The sequence below is a fragment of the Hyla sarda genome, chromosome 8, assembly GCF_029499605.1.
Source record: "Hyla sarda isolate aHylSar1 chromosome 8, aHylSar1.hap1, whole genome shotgun sequence".
Classification (NCBI taxonomy): domain Eukaryota; kingdom Metazoa; phylum Chordata; class Amphibia; order Anura; family Hylidae; genus Hyla; species Hyla sarda.
Genome location: NC_079196.1, coordinates 8,217,960 through 8,237,374, shown reverse-complemented (window position 1 = coordinate 8,237,374; position 19,415 = coordinate 8,217,960). Strand labels below are relative to the sequence as shown.

The following is a 19,415-nucleotide window of genomic DNA, read 5'->3' as shown; positions in this document are numbered from 1 at the left end:
TGACTACAGGATAAGATGATAACAGCAGAATAGTAAGTGCAGCTCTGGATGTGACTACAGGATAAGATGATAACAGCAGAATAGTAAGTGCAGCTCTCGATGTAACTACAGGATAAGACATGATAACAGCAGAATAGTAAGTGCAGCTCTCGATGTAACTACAGGATAAGACATGATAACAGCAGAATAGTAAGTGCAGCTCTGGAGGTGACTAGAGGATAAGACATGATAACAGCAGAATAGTAAGTGCATCTTTGGATGTGACTACAGGAGAAGACATGTTAACAGCAGAATAGTGAGTGCAGCTCTGGAGGTGACTAGAGGATAAGACATGTTAACAGCAGAATAGTAAGTGCAGCTCTGGAGGTGACTGGAGGATAAGAAGATGTAACAGCAGAATAGTAAGTGCAGCTCTGGAGGTGACTAATGTATAAGACATAAGTCTATTACCTAAACTCCTTCCACTTCTGGAACACGGCGAGCTCCATCTCTTCTGTCTGTGTAGGTACAAAGCGAAATTCTGACACCAGGTCCGGCGTGTGCTCCGAAGGATCGAAATCTCCCAACTCCCCTGGAGTGAGAGGAAGTAAAATAGTTACATTTGTGATTTAGAAAAGGATAAAAAAATGTTTTATTAAAGAAAATCTACAAGATTAAAAAAAATAAAAAATATGTATAAAATTAAAATAAAATAATAATAACAAATAATAATGACAACAATATCTATGTAAAATATTTACATGTCGGCTTTCTTCTAGACACAGCACCACCCCTGTCCTCAGGTTGTATGTGGTATTGCAACACAGCCCTATTTATGTCAATTAAGCTGCAATAGCAGTTTACAAACAGCACCACACCGATCCACAGGTTATATCTGGTATTACGCTGTGTTTTAGTTTTTTATTTTGTTTTTAGATTAAAGCAGCCGTGATTTTCTAATACTAAAAAGAAAAATCTCCACCAAAGATAGGAGATTTGGGGACCCAGCAGGACATGGCGGCGATACACAGGATCCTCCTTCCTCTAAAACAGTGTTTCCCAACCAGGGTGCCTCCAGCTGTTGCAAAACTACAACTCCCAGCAGGCCCGGATGTTTTGAAACATCTGGAGGCACCTTGGTTGAGAAACACTGGCCTATACAGATGCAGTGGGCACCAACCCTCACCCAAATTGACCCCGACTCCCACTCCTCGCCCGTGTTTACCCTGCACTGACAATAGGGGGAGATTTATCAAAACCCGTCCAGAGGAAAAGCTGCCCAGTTGCCCATAGCAACCAATCAGATCACTGCTTTCATTTTTAACAAGGCCTCTGCAAAATGAAAGCAGCGATCTGATTGGTTGCTATGGGAAACTGCTCGACGTTTCCTCTGCACAGGTTTTAATGAACCTCCCCCAAATGTGCGGAGTGTAAAGTTCCGGGGGGCGGCCGGCCGGCACGGGGTTAACGGATCCCTCTGGAAATATCATGTCTCCCGGGAGCCAGCGCTGCTAAATCCGGATTAACGTCCCATCTCATCTCCACACAATCTCCTTATGAGCCAGACAGGGGCTTACCGGCCAAACCGCGGCCTGAGCGCCATTCCCGGCACCTCCTGGTGTGACGGCCGAAGAGGGGGGCGCCGGATACCTGTCACTTATATATAGTTAGTGCAGGACTGGGGGGACCCCGCAGGTCCTGGACACGGAAGACGCAACCGTCCCCACTTACCTTGGAGCGTGTACGCCGCCAACTGCACCGCCGTGTCGAACGGGCACTCCAGCCTGAAAAGAGAAAGACGTCTCAACAAAAGCTATATACCGGTGGTCTCCAAAATGTGGACCTCCAGCTATTTCAAAACTACAACTCCCAGCATGCCCGGACAGCCAACGGCTGTCCGGGCATGCTGGGAGTTGTAGTTTTGAAACAGCTGGAGGAAGGGGGCTCAAGGATTTACGTCTACGAGGCTTGATCTGCCACTAAGATACTCTATATTCTTCTCAAGATCTCTGCTTGCTGTCAGTGGATGGAAACGTTCTTTGTTCACAGCCGAAGTCATAAACCCTTATCCTGACCGTGCAAGCTGAGGGTTTGTTACAGTTGCATCCGTCTGTACAGAATTGGCTGCACGTTTAACCCTTTGCTTGTCAGTTTTAATATCAAGTGTGAACAAGGACATAGAGAGGTGTTTGGGGGGGGGGGGGGGGGTCACTTACTTTCCACTGAGGATATCTTGTTTCAGCTGCATAACAAACAAATATCTGCAAGAAAAGAAAGAAAATAAGATCAGATACCTGAAAAGTCTAAGCGGAGGATACACCAGCGAGCAGATGTGTATCTAATCCCATCCTGAATAAGAAGCTGTATGCAATCCAGTAGACTGAGCTGCTGTATCTAAAACCATCACGGGTAATACGGTTTGATGAGGTACTGTATCTAAGTCTCATTTGCTAATCCTATTCTGAGCGATACTGTGCTGTGTATCTAAGCCTAGTACGTGTGCTACTGTAAACTACACTCCAGTATCCAATCCCATCAGGTGTAATAAAGCCTGCTGAACTGCTGTATCTAATCCTATCATGTATCATCTAACCTTATAGCGTGTGATACCTTCAACCGTGCCCTTGTATCTAATCCTTCTGTGTGTGATACAGTCTGCCACGCCCCTGTATCTAATCCTTCAGTGTCATACAGTCTGTCGTCCCCTTGTATCTAATCCTACAGGGTGTAATACAGTCTGCCGTGCCCGTATCTAATCCTACAGTGTGTCATACCCTTGTATCTAAACCTACAGTGTGTCATACAGTCTACCGGTCCCCTGTATCTAATCCTACAGTGTGTGATACAGTCTGCAGTGCCCATGTATCTAATCCTTCTGTGTTTGATACAGCCTGCCGTGCCCCTGTATCTAATCCTACAGTGAGTGATACAGCCTGCCGTGCCCCTGTATCTAATCCTACAGTGTGTGATACAGCCTGCCATGCCCTTGTATCTAATCCTACAGTGTGTGATACAGCCTGCCATGCCCTTGTATCTAATCCTACAGTGTGTGATACAGCCTGCCGTGCCCCTGTATCTAATCCTTCTGTGTGAGATACAGTCTACCGTGCCCCTGTATCTAATCCGTCTGTGTGTGATACAGTCTGCGGTACCCCTGTATCTAATCCCGTCATATGACACTGACCTGGTGAGCTCCTCCCGTAGGTTGTTGGGCTCGGAGGAGTAGAACTTGACCCGCAGGTGCAGACAGTACGGAGGCCCAACTGCAGGAGAAACACCAAGCGTCAGGTTTATCTAATGTATCCGAGCAGACGTGGTGACCCGGAGCCGCCCCGCGTCAACATCGTCTCCGCTCCCACAATTATACAATTAAATCAGACACAAGGAGATTAATCTGCAGTTATGGAGTTTTATGGCGGCGGCCGGTGGAGAAGGAGGAGTGTGACGACTAGTGCAAATAATAAAGGGTTATCCTTAAAGGGGAACTCTGCCCAAAACTACCAGGGTCTTCATAAGCATTGACCGTCCCGCACATGGCCTCCTCTGGAGGATTCCACCAAGATGTTCTGAGCTCCAGTCACATCCAGAGCTGCATTCAGAATTCTGCAGTGATTCTTTATATCAGCAAAGGGATAATACTTCACTCCTCACAATGCAGCCGAGCCCTAAACCAGTGACCCCCAACTCTACTCCCATCATGTCTTTAGCTGTCCGAGCATGCTGGGAGTTGTAGTTTTGCAGCAGCTGGAGGTCCAAAAGGTTAAGAGATCACTGATCTAAACCAGTGTGCCTCCAGCTGTTGCAAAACTACAGCTCCAGCACGCCCGGACAGCCGAAGGCTGTCCGGGCATGCTGAGAGTTGTAGTTTTGCAACAGCTGGAGGCACCCTGGTTGGAAAACACTGCTCTAAACAGACCACAAACTGTACACGAGAACCCGCTATGTACCTGGTACTCCAACTTTAACAGAAAGGAACACAATTTTGCAGCCTGAGGGTCATCAGGAGGTTACCAGAATAGTGAGTGCAGCTCTGGAGGTGACTGGAGGATAAGACATGATGTAACAACAGAATAGTGAGTGCAGCTCTGGAGGTGACTGGAGGATAAGACATGATGTAACAGCAGAATAGTGAGTGCAGCTCTGGAGGTGACTGGAGGAAAATACATGATGTAACAGCAGAATAGTGAGTGCAGCTCTGGAGGTGACTGGGGGATAAGACTTAATGTAACAGCAGAAAAGTGAGTGCAGCTCTGGAGGTGACTGGAGGAGACGACATAATGTAACAGCAGAATAAAGAGTGCAGCTCTGGAGGTGACTGGGGATAAGAATGTAACAGCAGAATAGTGAGTGCAGATATGGAGATGACTGGAGGATAAGACATGATGTAACGGCAGAATAGTGAGTGCAGCTCTGGAGGTGACTGGAGGAAAATACATGATGTAACAGCAGAAAAGTGAGTGCAGCTCTGGAGGTGACTGGAGGAGACGACATAATGTAACAGCAGAATAAAGAGTGCAGCTCTGGAGGTGACTGGGGATAAGAATGTAACAGCAGAATAGTGAGTGCAGATATGGAGATGACTGGAGGATAAGACATGATGTAACGGCAGAATAGTGAGTGCAGCTCTGGAGGTGACTGGAGGATACGACCTAATGTAATAGCAGAATAGTGAGTGCAGCTCTGGAGGTGACTGGAGGATAAGACATAATGTAACAGCAGAATAGTGAGTGCAGCTCTGGAGGTGACTGGGGGATAAGACATAATGTAACAGCAGAATAGTGAGTGCAGCTCTGGAGGTGACTGGAGGATAAGACATAATGTAACAGCAGAATAGTGAGTGCAGCTCTGGAGGTGACTGGAGTATTAGGAATTATTATAAAGTAACAATAAGAAGCTCAGGACATGACCCCGTCTGGGACGTCTATGGGAGGCCGGCGGGGTCGTGGATTCGGTCGGGGACATCTCCTCCTGACTGTGACCTCAGCCGATCTCTAATTTCAGGCATCACAGAATAAGGAATGCAGAGAGACCAACGCCAAATTCCGTCACTTTACACGGATGTGGTGGGGATTGTGCTCCGAGCCTCCCCTCCCCCGCACCAAGGTGGCAGAGCGGGCGTGATGGACGGGCGGCCGCAGCTTATGGACCAGACAGGATTATGTCAAGTTCAATGTCTCAGCTGCGCTCTTAAAGGGGACACATGACATCACAAGGAGGGGGTCCATACACCAGGACCATGATAGACCGGACCCCTGGAGAAAAAGTGACAACATAACTGTAGGTGACCACAGGGGGCGCTGTACTTACTCTTCACCTGCTTTTTGATGCTCTTGGTGTGATCCAGCCAGTGCTGAGGGAAGAGAAGAGGATAAAGGGTTAATTCATCGGTCATCGGTTTGTTATAATCTTTATGAGACGATTATAAATACGGTTAAATCTGCGGAGACCCAAGAATGTGTCTGACCAGGAGGGATCTGCGGGATCAGTGATTACGATGGAGACGGAACATGAGATAAGGAGCGAAACGCCGAAATGACGCCAAATTACTGAGACGACTGACGACATGTGACACGTAACGCGCCCCCCCCTTATGGTTGTTATTAAGGAGGGGATCCCCACAAGTGGACATGTATGGGAGGCATCTGAGCGGCCATGATGGATCTGACGGTCCCCGCCCCCCCCTCCCTGCACCACAGAATCATAAAGGGGTCAGAGGTCACCGCTGTGGGTCTATGGACCAAGGCAATGGACGCCAGCGCCAGATTCATCAGCCAGAAAAGCCATAAGTTGTTATCTTTAGGAATCTGAACACTGTTTATTCTACAGCCGCCTGATAGAGGAGACCGAGCTACTGTGTGCAGAGTGATGAGAGACAGTGATAGAGCAGAGTAATAGTGCAACACAGTGATAGAGCAGAGTAATAGTGCAACATAGTGATAGAGCAGAGTAATAGTGCAACATAGTGATATAGCAGAGTAATAGTGCAACATAGTGATAGAGCAGAGTAATAGTGCAACATAGTGATAGAGCAGAGTAATAGTGCAACATAGTGATATAGCAGAGTAATAGTGCAACATAGTGATAGAGCAGAGAGTAATAGTGCAACATAGTGATAGAGCAGAGTAATAGTGCAACATAGTGATAGAGCAGAGTAATAGTGCAACATAGTGATATAGCAGAGTAATAGTGCAACATAGTGATAGAGCAGAGAGTAATAGTGCAACATAGTGATAGAGCAGAGTAATAGTGCAACATAGTGATAGAGCAGAGTAATAGTGCAACATAGTGATAGAGCAGAGTAATAGTGCAACATAGTGATAGAGCAGAGTAATAGTGCAACATAGTGATAGAGCAGAGAGTAATAGTGCAACATAGTGATAGAGCAGAGTAATAGTGCAACATAGTGATAGAGCAGAGTAATAGTGCAACATAGTGATAGAGCAGAGAGTAATAGTGCATCATAGTGATAGAGCAGAGAGTAATAGTGCAACATAGTGATAGAGCAGAGTAATAGTGCAACATAGTGATAGAGCAGAGTAATAGTGCAACATAGTGATAGAGCAGAGTAATAGTGCAACATAGTGATAGAGCAGAGTAATAGTGCAACAGTGATATAGCAAAGTAATAGTGCAACATAGTGATAGAGCAGAGTAAGTAATAGTGCAACACAGTGATATAGCAGAGAGTAATAGTGCAACATAGTGATAGAACAGAGTAATAGTGCAACATAGTGATAGAGCAGTGTAATAGTGCAACATAGTGATAGAGCAGAGTGTAATAGTGCAACATAGTGATAGAGCAGAGTAAGTAATAGTGCAACATAGTGATAGAGCAGAGTAAGTAATAGTGCAACATAGTGATATAGCAGAGTAAGTAATAGTGCAACATAGTGATAGAGCAGAGTGTAATAGTGCAACATAGTGATAGAGCAGAGTGTAACATAGTGATATAGCGGAGTAAGTAATAGTGCAACATAGTGATAGAGCAGAGTGTAATAGTGCAACATAGTGATAGAGCAGAGTGTAACATAGTGATATAGCGGAGTAAGTAATAGTGCAACATAGTGATAGAGCAGAGTGTAATAGTGCAACACAGTGACATAGCAAAGTAATAGTGCAACATAGTGATAGAGCAGAGTAATAGTGCAACATAGTGATAGAGCAGAGTAATAGTGCAACATAGTGATAGAGCAGAGTAAGTAATAGTGCAACACAGTGATATAGCAGAGAGTAATAGTGCAACATAGTGATAGAACAGAGTAATAGTGCAACATAGTGATAGAGCAGAGTAAGTAATAGTGCAACATAGTGATATAGCAGAGTAAGTAATAGTGCAACATAGTGATAGAGCAGAGTGTAATAGTGTAACATAGTGATAGAGCAGAGTAAGTAATAGTGCAACATAGTGATAGAGCAGAGTAAGTAATAGTGCAACATAGTGATAGAGCAGAGTAATAGTGCAACATAGTGATAGAGCAGAGTAATAGTGCAACATAGTGATATAGCAGAGTAAGTAATAGTGCAACATAGTGATAGAGCAGATTAATAGTGCAACATAGTGACGTAGTGGAAAATATACTAGTGCTATGGATAAGGCTATGTTCACATGGCAGAATTTCTGCTGTAAATTCGGCAGAGATGTTTTGCCCATTGACTTGAATGGAATTCCTGCAGAGTATCTGGAGTGTGAACACTGCCCTAATATCTCTGTCTGCCCCCTGGTGGAGAATTACAGCCTCACCGCTCCATTGTTCCTCTAATCTTCCCCAATTTTGTTTTTAAATTCGAACTTTAATCTGATTGTTTATAAAAGTTGTGAGTCCCCCCCCCCCCCCCAGCTCTGCTACATCTCCCCTTCAGCTCCCAGGGGAGGGGGGTCCGGAGCCCTCGGTGCCTGTCTCTGAGTCTCTGAGTCTCTGCTGCTCAATTCCAGCCCAGGAATGTGGAGGAGATGAAAGAAAACAGGATCCGAGATGAAGACAAACAGCCGGAGCACCGGGCCCCCGCCTCCCCCACCAGGGGCCACAACCTGCCATACAGGGCCAGGGTTATACTGCGGGTATGGAAAAGGTTAACTGCAGCAAAAAACCTAAAACACATCCCAAAATACCATCCCCCCCCCCACTGAACCCAACTTACCGCCACTTGTGCAGAATCCATGAACTGCAGCCCGAAGTAATCCTTCTCGATCAGGTCCAGGTGATACATGATCTGGTCAAACAGCTCCTGACCTTTGGCTTTTTTCTAAAGCAAAAAAAAAAAAACTGGAATTAACCCTCTGAGAGATGAGATTATAAACATCCGCACTATAAGGCCCAGCAACCCCTCCCCCTGACCAGAACATCAGCATCAAGTCTGCAAGAGAAGAGAAGGAGATGTTACAATGTATAGAAGTGCAGTAAAGTGACTGAGCTGCTGTTCTCTGTTATCACTTTATGGCTGCACCACACGGCCCAGCGGATCAGAACCTCCAGAGAATCCTCCCCCATCTGCCTGAGACAATTCTATTTTTAGTTATGGATTAATTATCAGGACAATGGTGGCTAATCCAGCTTTCCTGGAGTCCTGAATGGCACATCTGCCCAGGAACACATTCTGGTTACATAAGGGATCTAAGGAGTCTGGGAAAGCTGGATGAGCCGCCGCTATATTGGTTCTCACCGGCAAAATATACAACCAGATCGGCTGAGACGCAATTTATTCCTCTTAAAGATCAGGCAGGAATTTTCCTTTACAAACACTTAAGAAACCATCATCAATCATCACCACACTCATCATCATCATCAATCATCACCACCCCCATCATCATCATCAATCATCACCACACTCATCATCATCATCAATCATCACCACACTCATCATCATCATCATCATCATCATCATCATCCCCCATAACACTCATCATCCTCCACCACCATTATCATCATCCCCCATAATCAATCACCACCATCAATCATCACCACCCTCAATCACCACCACCACCATCACCACCATCATCACCCTCATCACCCTCATCACCACCACCACCATCATCACCCTCATCACCACCATCATCATCCCCCATAACCTTTATCATCCCCATCCCCATCATCCTCCTCGCCCTCCCTGGAGGGGCCCAGATAAGAGCTGCAGAGTTTTGGGCAGTGAATGAGCAGGAATGTGGTGGCCATGATGGGGCGGGGGCAGGACGGGCACTGTCTGGGCAATGGCTGAAAAGCTTCTTTGTGTCTCCTAATGAGCTGCGCCGGGGCCCATTGTCCTGACTCGGGGCCCGCACCTCATCCTCTCCTGGTGCCCAAGAAGTGACCAGCGAAATCCTGACAGCGAGGAGCGGCGTAGACCGGTGACCAACATCCCGCAGCCTCCTCATCCTCACACAGAGGCTTAGATACAGGACCTTTGCTACCAGTATCACATATAGCAGCTTAGATACAGAAGCTCAGCAAACAGCATCACATAACAGGCTCAGATACAGCGGATTAGCAGCCAGTATCACACAATAGGATTAGATACAGCAGCTTAAGCTGAGTATCTCATCATAGGCTTAGATACAGGAGCCCAGTAGACAGAACCCTGAGAGACGAATTAGAGAGAGGACACAAAATGTTTAACTCCTTGTTGACTCCTCGATTCTTTTTACTGTCACATTACAAAACGGATACAATCGATGGGACAAAAAACAAACAGAAGACGTCGGTGTCGCTCGCGTTGTATTTTTACCTCTGAGAATAATGAGACGTCACCCGGTGGATCGGCACAAAGGCAGAGACACCAAATATGCAGAAGGTTCGGATACTGTGCGATACGGTATCTAAACCCATCAGGTGTGATACTATGTGCAGAGTTGCTGTATCTAAGCTGACGTTTTCCAACCAGTGTGCCTCCAGCTGTTGCAAAACTACAACTCCCAGCATGCCCGGACAGCCAACAGCTGTCCAGGCATGCTGGGAATTGTAGTTTTGCAACAGCTGGAGGCACACTGGTTGGAAATAACTGATCTAAGCCCATCAGGTGTGATAGTGATACTGTATCTAAGCCCATCAGGTGCGATAGCGATACTGTATCTAAGCCCATCAGGTGCGATAGCGATACTGTATCTAACCCATCAGGTGTGATAGCGATACTGTATCTAACCCATCAGGTGTGATAGCGATACTGTATCTAAGCCATCAGGTGCGATAGCGATACTGTATCTAAGCCATCAGGTGCGATAGTGATACTGTATCTAAGCCATCAGGTGTGATAGTGATACTATATCTAAGCCATCAGGTGTGATAGCGATACTGTATCTAAGCCATCAGGTGTGATAGCGATACTGTATCTAACCCATCAGGTGTGATAGCGATACTGTATCTAACCCATCAGGTGTGATAGCGATACTGTATCTAAGCCATCAGGTGTGATAGTGATACTATATCTAACCCATCAGGTGTGATAGCGATACTGTATCTAGCCCATCAGGTGTGATAGTGATACTGTATCTAAGCCATCAGGTGCGATAGTGATACTGTATCTAAGCCCATCAGGTGTGATAGCGATACTGTATCTAGCCCATCAGGTGTGATAGTGATACTGTATCTAAGCCATCAGGTGCGATAGTGATACTGTATCTAAGCCATCAGGTGTGATAGCGATACTGTATCTAAGCCATCAGGTGTGATAGTGATACTGTATCTAGCCCATCAGGTGTGATAGTGATACTATATCTAACCCATCAGGTGTGATAGCGATACTGTATCTAGCCCATCAGGTGTGATAGTGATACTGTATCTAAGCCATCAGGTGTGGTACAGTAATTGCTAGATTTCATGGTCCTCGCCCGGCTCCGGCCTCATCCATAGACTTTCTCTTGGCATTTCGAGCTGTGCCAGGAGCCTGAGGGGAGGCCGCGCCAGCTCAGGAGGTCACCTTGTTCTGCCGCGCAGCATGGTCACCGCAGCACCGCCGGCCGGGTCACTAATGGTCAACCCGAAGAATAAACATTCTATTGTGCAAGAACTAGTTCATAACTGGGGAATGTAGAGCGGTGGGGTCAGGCCTGAGCAGTTTAGATACTGCAGATCACATACTGTATCACACAGCATAGGCTAAGCTACTGTAGCTCGGCACACTGTATCACGCATCATAGGCTTAGATACTGCAGCTCAGCATACTGTATCACGCATCGTGGGCTTAGATACTGCAGCTTAGCACACTATCACGCATAACAGCATAGCATACTGTATCCCAAATTATAGGCTTAGATACTGCAGCTCAGCATACTGTATCACATCATAGGCTTAGATACCGAGGCTCAGCATAGAGTAACCACTGTATCAAAATCTGCTGTGTGACAGAGAATTACACCACTAGATTAGATACAGCAGCTCAGACGACTGGATTAGATACATCCAGCAGACTGTATCCCACATGACAGAACAGCTGGACTGTGTTGGGAATGATCTATAGCCTAGGGCTCCAAACTGTAGACCTCCAGCTGTTGCAAAACTACAACTCCCAGCATGCCTGGACAGCCAGGCATGCTAGGAGTTGTAGTTTTTCAACATCTGGGGGTCCAAGGTTTGAAGACCACTCATCTATAGACAATCAATAGCCAGAGGTGGCAGATAACAGAGAGAACACAACACACACGTCCTGCCGGGTGGGCTGAGGTTGTGGTGCATGCAGCAGTGCCGTGGAGCTGTATACACAGACCGGGCCAGGAACCTAAAGATGCAGCGGTCACTAAGGAATTAAAGGGGTACTCCACAGGAACACATTTTTTTTTTTTAATCAACTGGTGCCAGAAAGTTAAACAGATTTGTGAATTACTTCTATTTAAAAAATCTTAATCCTTCCGGTACTTATCAGCTGCTGTATGCTCCACAGGAAGTTGTGTAGTTCTTTCCAGTCTGAGCACAGTGCTCTCTGCTGACACCTCTGTCCACGTCAGGAACTGTCCACAGCAGAAGAGATTTGCTTTTACTCTGGACAGTTCCTGACATGGACAGAGGTGTCAGCAGAGAGCACTGTGGTCAGACAGAAAGGAAATTCAAAAAGGGGGGGGGGGGGACTTCCTGTGGAGCATACAGCATCTGATAAGTACTGGAAGGATTAGGATTTTTTAATAGGAGTCATTTACAAATCTGTTTATCTTTCTGGCACCCCTTTAAATACCTGCCTTATCTCCAGCAACAAGAGGACATTTTAGCGAAACTCTCGGGTACTTGAAGACAAATCTTCAGGCCAATGACACGTAACAAATCCCAAACAGCTACGAGGAACTACAACCCCCATCATGGGGACTGACATTAAAGCTCTAGATTTGTGAAGCTTCCTAGCATTAATTAATTATATATATTTACATATTTATTCCTAATTTTCGACCCTTTCATCGCGGTCACATGACGCGGTCTGGAGTGGATTCTCGGACCCTCAGCTGGTGAATATTTAACTTTCGCAGCTGTTTGCGGTTTGTTTAATTTTCTCGAACTTTTTATTGACACGTGAAGACGACGACGCTCTGCAAACAGCCAGCCCCGGACCACATCCATCAGACCATAAGACAACACTTCCTGTCACACAATGGGAATCTGCACTTTATGACCCGGTGTATTGTGCGGAGATCCGCGGGGGGATACGATTACGGTGCCCCCCCCCCCCCTCCCCCCACAGCCCCCAAAGCCTATGGCAGTGATCCCCCCAACCATTGTTGCAAAACGACAACACCCAGCCAATGGCTGTCCGGGCATGCTGGGAGTTGTTGTTTTGCAACAGTTGGGCGCACACTGGTTGGTAAACACTGCAGGAAAGGGTCTGGGTATTGCAGGGTCTGAGGGGGCGGAGCATGACAGATTGTCTATTATATGTTAAGCTCCACCCCCGACAGAGTCCAATTGTTACCTGGATCATTCCTTTAATTAGAACTATAAGCCATCTATTGGACTCAGGCTATGTCCACAGGGCAGAATATGCGCAATTCTGGACAAATTCCGTTCTGACGAATTGTTCAACGGGATTACATCCCATTAAACATAACAGGCTTTCAATTTGAAGTGGAAATTTTCCAAATTTGATGTGTGATCATAGCCTTAGTGTGTGTGAGTGTGATCAGTGTGTGTGTGTGAGTGTGATCAGTGTGTGTGTGTGAGTGTGATCAGTGTGTGTGTGAGTGTGATCAGTGTGTGTGTGTGAGTGTGATCAGTGTGTGTGTGTGAGTGTGATCAGTGTGTGTGTGTGAGTGTGATCAGTGTGTGTGTGTGTGTGTGTGTGTGTGTGATCAGTGTGTGTGTGTGTGAGTAGTGTGTGTGTGTGTGTGTGATCAGTGTATGTGTGAGTGTGATCAGTGTGTGTGTGTGAGTGTGATCAGTGTGTGTGTGAGTGTGTGTGAGTGTGTGTGAGTGTGTGTGAGTTCAGTGTGTGTGTGTTCAGTGTGTGTGTGTGTGAGTGTGATCAGTGTGTGTGTGTTCAGTGTGTGTGTGTGTGTGTGTGTGAGTGTGATCAGTGTGTGTGTGTTCAGTGTGTGTGTGTGTGAGTGTGATCAGTGTGTGTGTGAGTGTGATCAGTGTGTGTGTGATCAGTGTGTGTGTGTGTGTGTGTGTGTGAGTGTGATCAGTGTGTGAGTGTGATCAGTGTGTGTGTGTGATCAGTGTGTGAGTGTGATCAGTGTGTGTGTGAGTGTGATCAGTGTGTGTGTGATCAGTGTGTGTGTGTGTGTGTGTGTGAGTGTGATCAGTGTGTGAGTGTGTGAGTGTGATCAGTGTGTGAGTGTGATCAGTGTGTGAGTGTGATCAGTGTGTGAGTGTGATCAGTGTGTGTGTGTGATCAGTGTGTGTGATCAGTGTGTGTGTGTGTGTGTGTGTGTGTGATCAGTGTGTGTGTGATCAGTGTGTGTGTGTGTTCAGTGTGTGATCAGTGTGTGCGTGTGTGTTCAGTGTGTGTGTTCAGTGTGTGCGTGTGTGTGTTCAGTGTGTGCGTGTGTGTGTTCAGTGTGTGCGTGTGTGTGTTCAGTGTGTGCGTGTGTGTTCAGTGTGTGCGTGTGTGTTCAGTGTGTGCGTGTGTGATCAGTGAGTGCGTGTGTGAGATCAGTGTGTGTGATCAGTGTGTGTGTGATCAGTGTGTGTGTGATCAGTGTGTGTGTGATCAGTGTGTGTGATCAGTGTGTGTGATCAGTGTGTGTGTTCAGTGTGTGTGTTCAGTGTGTGATCAGTGTGTGTGTGTGTTCAGTGTGTGTGTGTGTGTTCAGTGTGTGTGTTCAGTGTGTGTGATCAGTGTGTGTGTGTGATCAGTGTGTGTGTTCAGTGTGTGATCAGTGTGTGTGAGTGTGATCAGTGTGTGTGAGTGTGATCAGTGTGTGTGATCAGTGTGTGTGAGTGTGGTCAGTGTGTGTGATCAGTGTGTGTGATCAGTGTGTGAGATCTGTGTGTGTGTGTGTGTGTGTGTGAGTGTGATCAGTGTGTGTGATCAGTGTGTGTGAGTGTGATCAGTGTGTGTGATCAGTGTGTGTGAGTGTGATCAGTGTGTGATCAGTGTGTGATCAGTGTGTGTGAGTGTGGTCAGTGTGTGTGATCAGTGTGTGTGTGTGTGTGTGAGTGTGATCAGTGTGTGTGAGTGTGATCAGTGTGTGTGATCAGTGTGTGTGTGATCAGTGTGTGTGTGTGAGTGTGATCAGTGTGTGTGTGAGTGTGATCAGTGTGTGTGTGTGTGAGTGTGATCAGTGTGTGTGTGTGTGTGAGTGTGATCAGTGTGTGTGTGTGTGTGTGTGATCAGTGTATGTGTGAGTGTGATCAGTGTGTGTGTGAGTGTGTGTGAGTGTGTGTGAGTGTGTGTGAGTTCAGTGTGTGTGTGTTCAGTGTGTGTGTGTGTGAGTGTGATCAGTGTGTGTGTGTTCAGTGTGTGTGTGTGTGTGTGTGTGAGTGTGATCAGTGTGTGTGTGTTCAGTGTGTGTGTGTGTGTGTGTGAGTGTGATCAGTGTGTGTGTTCAGTGTGTGTGTGAGTGTGATCAGTGTGTGTGTGATCAGTGTGTGTGTGTGTGTGTGTGAGTGTGATCAGTGTGTGTGTGTGATCAGTGTGTGAGTGTGATCAGTGTGTGTGTGTGATCAGTGTGTGTGTGTTCAGTGTGTGCGTGTGTGTGTTCAGTGTGTGCGTGTGTGTGTTCAGTGTGTGCGTGTTCAGTGTGTGCGTGTGTGTGTTCAGTGTGTGCGTGTGTGTGTTCAGTGTGTGCGTGTGTGTGTTCAGTGTGTGCGTGTGTGTGTTCAGTGTGTGCGTGTGTGTGTTCAGTGTGTGCGTGTGTGATCAGTGTGTGCGTGTGTGATCAGTGTGTGCGTGTGTGATCAGTGTGTGCGTGTGTGATCAGTGTGTGTGATCAGTGTGTGTGTGATCAGTGTGTGTGATCAGTGTGTGTGTTCAGTGTGTGAGTGTGTGTGTGTGTGTGTGTGTGTGTGTGTTCAGTGTGTGTGTTCAGTGTGTGTGATCAGTGTGTGCGTGTGTTCAGTGTGTGTGTGTGATCAGTGTGTGTGATCAGTGTGTGTGATCAGTGTGTGTGTTCAGTGTGTGATCAGTGTGATCAGTGTGTGTGATCAGTGTGTGTGAGTGTGATCAGTGTGTGTGAGTGTGGTCAGTGTGTGTGATCAGTGTGTGTGATCAGTGTGTGAGATCTGTGTGTGTGTGTGTGTGTGAGTGTGATCAGTGTGTGTGATCAGTGTGTGTGAGTGTGATCAGTGTGTGTGAGTGTGATCAGTGTGTGATCAGTGTGTGATCAGTGTGTGTGAGTGTGGTCAGTGTGTGTGATCAGTGTGTGTGATCAGTGTGTGAGATCTGTGTGTGTGTGTGTGTGTGTGTGTGTGTGTGTGTGTGTGTGTGTGTGTGTGTGAGTGTGATCAGTGTGTGTGATCAGTGTGTGTGATCAGTGTGTGAGTGTGATCAGTGTGTGTGAGTGTGATCAGTGTGTGAGGTCAGTGTGTGTGATCAGTGTGTGAGATCTGTGTGTGTGTGTGTGTGTGTGTGTGTGTGTGTGTGTGTGAGTGTGTGTGTGAGTGTGATCAGTGTGTGTGATCAGTGTGTGTGATCAGTGTGTGTGATCAGTGTGTGTGTTTATCATGAGCGCAGATTTTACCACAATACGAAACCTGCTACACAAGAGTGTTTCCCCAATCATGTGACGCACATCATTTTATAAAATTTGCACAAATGACAGGGCAGGCAGACCATCGAGAGTAGAGATGAGCGAATTTACAGTAAATTCGATTCGTCACGAACTTCTCGGCTCGGCAGTTGATGACTTTTCCTGCGTAAATTAGTTCAGCTTTCCGGTGCTCCGGTGAGCTGGAAAAGGTGGATACAGTAATAGGAGAGTCTTTCCTAGGACTGTATCCACCTTTTCCAGCCCACCGGAGCACCTGAAGGCTGAACTAATTTATGCAGGATAAGTAATCAACTGCCGAGCCGAGAAGTTTGTGACGAATCGAATTTACTGTAAATTCGCTCATCTCTAATTGAGAATGCAAAAAAAAATTTTTTTTTTCTTATAATTATATCTCTCTCTCTCTCTCTCTCTCTATCTATCTATCTATCTATCTATCTATCTATCTATCTATCTATCTATCTATCTATCTATATATATATACACACATCCTCACGTCAAATGGTCACTGGAGTAAATCTGCACAAATAATAAATTCAGCATCTGGAAACCATGTCGCATTCAAGCACACACACATATATATATATATATTTTTTTTTTTAAATTATGTTTAGCAGCACTAAATGCCGGAAGACTTCACACACAGCTACCGTACTTCTATCTCCCTGCTGCGGCCTATAATGAGCGTTCCTGAAGGGGTGCACGCGTTAGGTGAAGTCATCGCATCAGCAGCGCAGGACGCCGGGTAATGATGTCACCAATTGCGCGCATCCCCGGAAGGATTGTTATAGGCTGCAGCAGGGAGATGTAAGTACAGTAGATGTGAAAGACCTTAAAGGGGTATTCCAGGCCAAAACTTTTTTTTTTTATATATCAACTGGCTCCAGAAAGTTAAACAGATTTGTAAATTACTTCTATTATAAAAAATCTTAATCCTTCCAATAGTTATTAGCTTCTGAAGTTGAGTTGTTGTTTTCTTTCTAACTGCTCTCTGATGACTCACGTCCCGGGGGCTGTGCAGTTCCTATGGGGATATTCTCCCATCATGCACAGCTCCCGGGACATGACATCATCATTGAGCAGTTAGACAGAAAACTTCAGAAGCTAATAACTATTGGAAGGATTAAGATTTTTTAATAGAAGTAATTTACAAATCTGTTTAACTTTCCGGAGCCAGTTGATATAAAAAAAAAATTATAATAAGTTTTGCCTGGAATACCCCTTTAACTTGCGCCCTACCTTCCATGTCAATATCTATCTAGGGGCCTGTGCACCTATTGGGAACCCCTACCTGATCATCAGTGATGGGGGTCATATCTATCTCGGGGCCTGTCTTCATATAGGGGAGCTCTACCTAATGCGGGACATGTCCATCTAGGGCTTTGTCTGCCTATTGGGGAGCCCACCCTTCCTATCAACTGGGGGCACATATCTATCTGGGACATTTTTACTTACTAGGGACAGGGATGTGGAGATCCTCTCGCCCGACACTCAGGACATGTAGTTTCGGGCGCCCGGCCGGTGAATTTTTCATAGAATTATCCCTGTATGGGGAAAGCAGGGTCAGACCGACTTCCCTCTTTATTTTTATTATGTATATGTTAAAAAATATATATATTTGGTGTTGGTGTAATCAGGCTGACCTAAAGTATTAAAATAATATGTAAATTTGACCACAAGGTGAATTGCGGGAAAAAAAATAAAAATAAAAATAAAAAAAGAGAGAAAACCCCCCAAATTAGATTTTTCTCTTTTTTACATTTCACACCCCTGAATATATATTATATAACAAAGTCAATGCGCAAAATAAAAACAACTGGACAGACGTAATCGAATCAACTCCCCGACCTTCTCCCAGCTGAGGGTTTGTCATCATTTCACCAAGTCAGAACAATCCTCAGAACTCCAGACCGATACATTATTCCTGCGCTGATACATTGTAACAAACCATCAGGACAGGATGGAGTCTACAGCAAGAACGGTTCAGGCAAGAAGAAGAAAAAAAACGCATTTCCCCGGTCACATGACCTCCTCTCTCAGATACAATGTAGCAGATTTAAATTCTTTCAGAAAGAAAAACAGTCCTTGTTGCCCATAGCAACCAATCACAGGCAGCGTTGATTTCTTACGGTACTTAAAGCTGCCCTGTGATTGGTTGCTATGGGCAACAAGGACTGTTTTCCTTTCCGAAATAATTTAAATCTGTTACATTGTATCGATCGCTCCTAATAACACAGAATCATCCGACAACATTGCGTCCTCGTGCACAGCGGATCCTCCCGGGCGGCCATATTGCCGATTATATGGGTCACTATACAGACGAGTCAGGAAGGTTTCCTGGGGAGTTCCCTACAGCTGATAATAGACCGAGGCGTCACCGCCCCGCACCGCTGTTATTATAAGACACGACTGTCACCGACTAAAGAAAACAGACAGAACCGGTCAGACCGCAGAACCAGCGGGACAGGGAAAACAGATCTCATCAGGATCCATAAGAGACATTAAAGGGGCCACAACACCTGAACTATGGAGGTTATATCAGTACCGGAGCGTTATAAGAGGATGATATCAGTCACATGTAATATATAGAGGTTATATCAGTACTGGAGCGTTATAAGAGGATGATATCAGTCACATGTGATGTAATATATAGAGATTATATCAGTACTGGAGCGTTATAAGGGGATGATATCAGTCACATATGATGTAATATATATAGAGGTTATATCAGTACTGGAGCGTTATAAGAGGATGATATCAGTCACATATGATGTAATATATAGAGGTTATATCAGTACTGGAGCGTTATAAGGGGATGATATCAGTCACATATGTAATATATAGAGGTTATATCAGTACTGGAGCGTTATAAGAGGATGATATCAGTCACATATGATGTAATATATATAGAGGTTATATCAGTACTGGAGCGTTATAAGAGGATGATATCAGTCACATATGATGTAATATATAGAGGTTATATCAGTACTGGAGCGTTATAAGAGGATGATATCAGTCACATATGATGTAATATATATAGAGATTATATCAGTACTGGAGCGTTATAAGAGGAGGATATCAGTCACATATGATATAATATATAGAAGTTATATCAGTACTGGAGCGTTATAAGAGGATGATATCATCACATATGTAATATATAGAGGTTATATCAGTACTGGAGCGTTATAAGAGGAGGATATCAGTCACATATGATGTAATATATAGAGATTATATCAGTACTGGAGCGTTATAAGAGGATGATATCAGTCACATATGATGTAATATATAGAGGTTATATCAGTACTGGAGCGTTA

The 19,415-nt window shown here is 45.4% G+C and overlaps 1 protein-coding gene across 4 annotated transcripts in view; it reads right to left on the bottom strand.

The window, feature by feature from the left end:
- Positions 1 to 19,415, bottom strand: part of EPB41L5 (erythrocyte membrane protein band 4.1 like 5) — a 53,786-nt gene that overhangs the window by 20,735 nt on the left and 13,636 nt on the right. For 3 of the 4 annotated variants that reach the window (XM_056534505.1, XM_056534507.1, XM_056534509.1), the window contains 6 exons: positions 8,118 to 8,222; positions 5,287 to 5,329; positions 3,164 to 3,242; positions 2,196 to 2,240; positions 1,711 to 1,763; positions 451 to 571 (listed from right to left, as the gene is read on the bottom strand). In XM_056534505.1, coding sequence (XP_056390480.1) covers positions 451 to 571; positions 1,711 to 1,763; positions 2,196 to 2,240; positions 3,164 to 3,242; positions 5,287 to 5,329; positions 8,118 to 8,222 — 446 coding nt within the window. Of the gene's footprint in view, positions 1 to 450; positions 572 to 1,710; positions 1,764 to 2,195; positions 2,241 to 3,163; positions 3,243 to 5,286; positions 5,330 to 8,117; positions 8,223 to 17,553; positions 17,631 to 19,415 lie in introns of those variants that run through there. The other variant, XM_056534508.1, reaches the window with a different exon arrangement.